Source organism: Copadichromis virginalis, linkage group LG23 (assembly GCF_057382275.1).
Source record: "Copadichromis virginalis isolate Kocher_CV1m ecotype Utaka linkage group LG23, C_Virginalis_male_GT1.1, whole genome shotgun sequence".
Lineage (NCBI taxonomy): Eukaryota > Metazoa > Chordata > Actinopteri > Cichliformes > Cichlidae > Copadichromis > Copadichromis virginalis.
In genome coordinates, this window is record NC_140639.1 from 5,697,689 (window position 1) to 5,705,494 (window position 7,806).

The 7,806-nt window shown below is 38.6% G+C and overlaps 1 protein-coding gene across 1 annotated transcript; it reads right to left on the reverse strand.

The window, feature by feature from the left end:
- Positions 1-265: 265 nt before the first annotated feature.
- Positions 266-2,137, reverse strand: LOC146680081 (granzyme E-like). The gene is made up of 5 exons (XM_085448352.1): positions 2,021-2,137; positions 1,541-1,700; positions 1,228-1,360; positions 837-1,061; positions 266-748 (listed from the first exon to the last, which is right to left on the reverse strand). Exons 1-5 carry the CDS (start codon positions 2,076-2,078, stop codon positions 584-586), a joined length of 741 nt encoding a protein of 246 aa, XP_085304478.1. The 5' UTR covers positions 2,079-2,137; the 3' UTR covers positions 266-583.
- Between the last annotated feature and the right edge of the window lie 5,669 nt (positions 2,138-7,806).

Sequence of the window (7,806 nt, forward strand, 5' to 3'; positions counted from 1 at the left end):
ACAATCGGTGGCTGACTAAATACTTTTTTGCCCCACTGTAGATTTTACGTTGGCTTAAACTTGAATGTTTTAAAATAAAATGTTACAAATATAAATTTTTTGCTCAATTCATAATATTATCCTAAACATGTACAAATAAGCTCCCCTAAATAGTTTTAAATTCAACTTCATTTGTGGTAATGAAAGTTAGTGTCTGATATATCATTCTTGTCGAAGGAAAACAGGGGGTCCCAAGTACTGAGAAAATGCAGTGGGAAAGCTTTAAAAGCAAATATCACACACCTTTGATATACTTTATTATTATTTATTTAGAGCAAAGTAGTACCATATCCACACATGTCACATCTAAAAAAGCTCAATAACTGGATACAGAAAAATATGCTTTAAAAAGTAATCACAATAACACTTTTTTTTTGCTGTATGATGTTACGTTTTTGTTTTTGGGTTGTTGTTTTTTTATTTTGTCTTTTTACAGTGATTGGGATAAGTATTTTGGGGATTGAACCTTATTCTAATCTCATTTAAGAGCGATTTACTTCAGTGGTGCAAATATTGTGACATGATCCATCACGCATTCGACGTATTAGTATTTCCCATTACCATTGATTATGGAATTGATCCATACTTTGTAGGTGGGTATCTTAGTATACCTATGGATTGATGAAGCACTGGGAGTTGGGCTACTGCTGGTGGACACCACCCCATATGCCTTTCCATCTCCACAGACTAATGGACCACCAGAGTCTCCCTGAAAAGCATTAATACATGTGCAAAAAAATGATCGTTTCTGACTAAAAGTTAAATTTTTTCATGTTACGTTACAAAAAAGTACTTACCTTGCCTGGTCCAGTCTCGCCCTTAGAGCAGTAAAACATTTCCATAGCACACCTCTCATCATCAGTCAGGGTTACATTAGCTTCCAGGAGTTTCAAAGACATATGGCTTCCTTCTTTTGTTCTTCCCCAGCCAGAGACGACACATGATTGTGGCAGAGAGCCATCGCCATGGTCTGCGAGAGCAATGGACTTCACTTTATCGTTAAATTCTGCCTTGGACTTCAACTTAAGGAAAGAGCAGAGATTAAAAAATGGTTTATTAGATATTAGAATTATAGCATTTTGATGCTTATCTAAATTAAATATATTAAATGATAAATCATTACAGTAATTAACCATTATTACTTATGGCATGTTATTAAGCACAAATGAAGTCATTTGCTTCTCCTACCTTAAGGACCATTATATCGTTTTCAAAAGTATTTGCATCGTAGTCATCATGAGGAAAGGCTTTCTCCACATGCAGGTGTTGTACACCATTCATATCATGGTAATTGTGAAGACCCAGGAATATTTTGTACGTTCTGAAATACAATAAGAGCAAAACTGTTAAGTGACAATAAAGAGATTATTTATTTATATATTGTGTTCAATAAAATAAACATATATGGAGCCATCATAAAACATATTTCCCAGTTTCAAGACTTATCTTATTAGGGGCATTAGAATCTCTGGTAGTTAAACATAAAGTGTGTTTAACCTACTCAGCATGGCAGTGGGCTGCAGTCAACACAAAATTCTCATTCAGAAGGAAGCCACCACAGTGTCCTGAATGACCATTTGCCTTGTTCTGCTGTAAAAGCACCATGTACGGTCTGCTATGTGGCACGGTCTCATGGCCACCGATGATTTCCCCTGTGTGGACTGAAATAAAAATCAAATACCTTATAAAACAAAAACATACTGTCTTATAGTTCAGACATGATGCAATACATAATGGATGCTTTGATGAAGGCACACTATTGGGGGAGCCCCTGTATGCCTTTATGAAACTCTGTGAGGACAGAACTCAATGTGTCTTCACCAGTTCTGCTTCATAACCAGTGGTATTCCATAATATTTATCTGTATGCTATAAATTTATTTATCCATCATATAACTTATTCTATGCAATCACTGCTGCACAGAGGCAAAGCAGATCTCTTCATGAATTACATAATATAATACATCTATCTGTAATCTTACCTTGATCATGAAGAATCAGCAAAACAGTGAGTATTGCCAGGTTAAAGTGGGCAAACATGATGAGACAAAAGGCAGGCTGAGATCCTGAAGAGCAGTGGGACACATCACTGACAGCTTCACTCTTTAAATACTTCATTATATTTGAGACAGAAGGACGTCCTTGTGTTATTTGCATATGCAAATGATGTGGCCTTGAACCACATAAGGAACACCTCCACAGCCTGACAAAAACTCTTATTTTCATAGTATTACATTACATATATATATATATATATATATATATATATATATATATATATATATATATATATATATATATATATATATATATATATATATATATATCTCCTCCAAAGGAGGAGATAGAAGCCACTGACATAAAGACAAGAAAGCTCCTTACCATGCATGGAGGGTTTCACCCCAAGTCCAGCACCCTGAGGCTGTACGCTAAGCGGAAGGAAGGGGGCCGGGGACTGGTGAGTGTCAGCACCACAGTCCAGGATGAGACAAGGAACATCCAAGAATACATTGGGAAGATGGCCCCAACTGACCGAGTGCTCAGTGAATACCTCAGGCAGCAGAAACCCAAGAAAGAGGAGGGAGACGAGGAACCATCATGGAAGGACAGGCCCCTGCACGGTATGTACCACCGGCAGATAGAGGAGGTGGCTGATATCCAGAAATCCTACCAGTGGCTGGACAAAGCTGGACTGAAAGACAGCACAGAGGCACTAATCATGGCAGCACAAGAACAAGCTCTGAGTACAAGATCCATAGAGGCTGGGGTCTATCACACCAGGCAAGACCCCAGGTGCAGGCTGTGTAAAGATGCCCCAGAGACAATCCAGCACATAACAGCAGGGTGCAAGATGCTAGCAGGCAAGGCATACATGGAACGCCATAACCAAGTGGCCGGCATAGTGTACAGGAACATCTGTGCCGAGTATAACCTGGAAGTCCCGAGGTCAAAATGGGAGATGCCCCCAAGGGTGGTGGAGAATGACCGAGCTAAGATCCTGTGGGACTTCCAGATACAGACGGACAAAATGGTGGTGGCTAACCAACCGGACATAGTGGTGGTAGACAAACAGAAGAAGACGGCCGTAGTGATCGATGTAGCGGTTCCGAATGACAGCAATATCAGGAAGAAGGAACACGAGAAGCTGGAGAAATACCAAGGGCTCAGAGAAGAGCTCGAGAGGATGTGGAGGGTGAAGGTAACGGTGGTCCCCGTGGTAATCGGAGCACTAGGTGCGGTGACTCCCAAGCTAGGCGAGTGGCTCCAGCAGATCCCGGGAATAACATCGGAGATCTCTGTCCAGAAGAGCGCAGTCCTGGGAACAGCTAAGATACTGCGCAGGACCCTCAAGCTCCCAGGCCTCTGGTAGAGGACCCGAGCTTGAAGGATAAACCGCCCGCAGGGGCGTGCTGGGTGTTATAGGTAGTAGTTGTTTTCTGGCATAAACAAATTGTGGTGAAAGGCCTGAGAATATAAATGAAGAAGGTCAATCTTGTAATTTTGATGCAGTACACCAACTGCTGGCATTATCTGGCAAGTCAGAAACAACCTAACCTGCAAATAGGGTGCTCTTTGTCTATGTGGCCATCAGTGGTTATGTGTGCAACTGGAAAAATAGCTGAGCTGGTAAAAGCAATGCAGACTTTTGAGGTAAGTAAGATCATTTCTGATAAATTGTCAAAAGTTGGATGTCTGTTTAGTTCATGGCATTCACGGGCCACTGTATGTCACTAAGGCCAAATTCAGCAGCCTGGTTTCAACTTCAGCCTATAGCCATTTGTCACGAATCTTCCGATTCTCTCTAGTGCTTTACTGGTACTCTCTGCTGCATTATCTAATAAAGACAAAAACATAAAAAAAGGAAAACTGAAAGCCTTCTTTCAACAACAGCTTGTGCTCCAACAATTATATCACATATTATTAAGAAAGTTTTAAATAGTTTGACAATATAAGTGATGCAGCAGTGTCAAAGAAGCAAGTAATGATGTCAGGAGTGTGTAAAACTATACATTACTATCAGCTAGCTAAAGATACTTTGTCCTTCAAGCTGTTCTTATCTTTGCACAAGACAATCATAGTTTACTACATATACTGAATTTACTATAGTCATTGTTTAAATGATTGTTTATGAGAATGAATTGTTAACATGAATGTAAATCTGATACGACTGTTTGTGGTTCCAAGAATTGTTTTCAAGAAAGCAGTTATGAACAGATCTATGCCATGAAAACTTTCAGTCCACCGATCTATTCAATTCAATTCAATTCAATTTTATTTATACAGCGCCAAATCACAACAAAAGTCGCCTCAAGGCGCTTCATAGATACAGAGAAAAACCCAACAATCATATGACCCCCTATGAGCAAGCACTTTGGCGACAGTGGGAAGGAAAAACTCCCTTTTAACAGGAAGAAACCACCGGCAGAACCAGGCTCAGGGAGGGGCGGGGTCATCTGCTGTGATTGGTTGGGGTGAGAGAAGGAAGACAGGATAAAAGACATGCTGTGGAAGAGAGACAGAGGTTAATAACAGATATGATTCAATGCAGAGAGGTCTGTTAATACATATAGTAGTGAGTGAGAAAGGTGACTGGAAAGGAAAAACTCAATGCATCATGGGAATCCCCGGCAGCCTACGTCTATTGCAGCATAACTAAGGGAGGATTCAGGGTCACCTGGTCCAGCCCTAACTATATGCTTTAGCAAAAAGGAAAGTTTTAAGCCTAATCTTAAAAGTAGAGATAGTGTCTGTCTCCTGAATCCAAACTGGAAGCTGGTTCCACAGAAGAGGGGCCTGAAAACTGAAGGCTCTCCCTCCCATTCTTCTTTTAAATACTCTAGGAACAACAAGTAGGCCTGCAGAGCGAGAGCGAAGTGCTCTAATAGGGTGATATGGTACTACAAGGTCATTAAGATAAGATGGGGCCTGATTATTTAAGACCTTGTAAGTGAGGAGCAGGATTTTGAATTCAATTCTGGATTTAACAGGAAGCCAATGAAGGGAAGACAAAACAGGAGAAATCTGCTCTCTTTCTAGTCCCTGTCAGGACTCTTGCTGCAGCATTTTGGATTAGCTGAAGGCTACCAACATATACAATAATAGATTACCATGTACTTTCAAAATGATGAAGACGAATAGTCACTTCACACTATTAAAACCAGCAGTTACTATAAGAAAGAATCAGTGTGAGTTTTACTAAATACAGAAGTGCTGAAGACCAAAACTTGTGGGATGTCTGAAAGAAAAAACATCATAGTTAACACAAGTAGACCACAACACTAACACTCTCCACCCAAGAGTGGTCCACACACCAACTGAGCAGCGCTTCACTAGCTTATATACTGCTGGGTGGCTGACTGCTGAATGAAGCCACCTGTGCACTGTCTCGTCAGGAGAGATGGATGAGATATGACACACCCACGCAGCACACTGACCTGCTAAAGCGGTAACATTATATTACAATTTAAGTGATGTGGTACTGCTTATACTGCCTAAAGTATTTTCAAACAGTACTTGTAAGCCCATTTCCTGGTGACCTGAAATATGGTTTTGACTTGCTGTGAACAGTCATCTAATAGGATTTTAAGAGTGTATCCATAAAAACTCAATATTCAGATAGACTACACATTTTTGTATATTTCTAATCTAAACAACAAGGCAAAGTAACAGACATAACACCCAAAATTCTGCATATTCTGTCTTTTACATGAGCTATCCATTTAAGAATAATAAAGGCCTGTATTCAATACTATTTAGCTTAGTAAGTTACATTTTTTGATATGATATGATTACACATTTATTGGGGAGAATATGTACCTGACTCAAATGATCAGTTACTTCTCAATTTCAGTTACTATTTTTTTGTTTTGTTTCAGGTTTTAGAAAAGTAATCAACCAAAATAGAAATTTGTGAAACATAGCATATTTTTTTAATATCACTCTACACTTGCTACTCTGAAGGTCTATTTTAAACCTTCAGTCTTTCTACTCATTTATCTGTTTATGTATGTGAAGTAATGCGTTCATCCATCCCATTCTCTTCTTTGGCTTGCGTATGATTTTAATTTGTTTTAAATATTAAAGTTTCCTCTATTTTTGCCCATTATCTATACATGTACATATGTATGTGTATGTATATATATATATATATAAAATGCAGATTGTTCTATGATTCATTTGAACTTCAGTTCTTATCTCAGTCTTGTGTAACTGGTTGAAATGTTCCTGCATCTATCAATGTGCCTGCAATTTGCAAAAAGCAGAGATTACTATCATAAACCATTTCCTCTGCATGATTGTGTAAAATCTCAGTATTTTACACGCAAATTTCTTTGAGGTGCTATTACGTGTTTTACTCTTTTTTTTTTCTTTGATGTAAAAGCGCTTGAACAGTTGCACCTTTTCTCAGACGGTTTAAAATGTAACAGTGGATACTGCATTAAATGTGGTGAGAATCAACTACTTTCAGAAGGCTTATGTTGATGCAGGAAAATCCTTTTGCAGCACATAGTGCTCAAAGCGAAAGGGCATGCACATTTCGGTCATTGGCTCTTCTGCTAAGCATTGACAACAAAACAGGGAGACCTATATGATGTAGCGTTTTTTTGACTTGCTGCATAGTCATAAAGAGAAAATTATGCAAATGATTTGTGCCCAAGATGATTTATCCTCAGTGAACCAAGTCATTTTTCATTTTGTAGGTATGCTGTGGCAACCTACAAAATGAAAATGCAACCTACAAAATGAAAATGTGCCCAAATGCTGACTATGCTAAAGTGATCACTTTTCTGGTGCATTATCTTTTTGTGGCTTCTTATCATTTTATCGCCACTGTACTCCAATCAGTGAAAAATAACTATGCAGAAAAGAAGCCTTTCTGCACGCATCACTGTGATGAAGAGAGATATGCTGTGAAACGTTTGTCATAGAGCTCCTAAGCAATGAAATGAGCTGGGGATGATAAAAGATAAACAAGCAGTCGTGCACAAACGTTCAGAATTTTGATGGTGGTTAAAACCTACTTTGCAGCGGTTTCACTACCAGCCAGTATGAGAAAGAATCCCCTGAAAATTAGGTGAATAGGAAACTACAGTACTGCAAGAAGCAAAGAGTCAAAGCAAGCAGAAATAAATTGACAGCTCTTTAGAATTCATGCATCAGGTATCAGACATGCAGTGTCCAGGTTCCTGTTTTCAGAAAAGATTTGAACGTTAAGATGGACAGGAGGAAGGCATAAGAAAAAAGAGAAAGAAAGAAATATACAGGGCAGACGTGAATTGAAAACACTGGCAAAAGCACACTCATAGACTGTTTACATTGTTGTAGCTTATGTTCTGTGAAATCAGTGCAGGTATGAAGGGTTTCTGAAAGGTTTCTCCAAACCATTTAAGCAACTGAAATAATTTTGGACTTTTTTTTTTAATGTTTCTAGACATATTTTTATCCGCTATAACAGGTACATTCCAGGCAGTCCAGGTAGGTATGTTACTGGTTATCTTTCAAGGGTACTTAGATGGAAAATGGTAGAAAAGGCACTCAGATTTGTACTTTAGTCACAAATATTTCGTTTTGGGGTTTTTTTTGTTGTTATTGTTTTTTTTTTTTATATATATATTTTGTTTTGTTCTTTAAATTTGAATAACCGTCATTGCACAGTAGCAAGGACATTTTACTACCACTGTTCTATCGAAATTTAAGGCGAATGTCCTCATATGTGGATCTCATCTTTCTCAGACACAACAACAACAAAACAAAAAAAACAAAAACC

Coding starts and splice junctions, on each gene's coding strand:
- LOC146680081 (XM_085448352.1), bottom strand. CDS start 2,078: ATGTTTGCCCACTTTAACCTGGCAATACTCACTGTTTTGCTGATTCTT. Junction 1,701..2,020: donor GCTGATTCTTCATGATCAAG/GTAAGATTACAG, acceptor TTTTTATTTCAG/TCCACACAGGGGAAATCATC. Junction 1,062..1,227: donor ACGATATAATGGTCCTTAAG/GTAGGAGAAGCA, acceptor TCTTTCCTTAAG/TTGAAGTCCAAGGCAGAATT.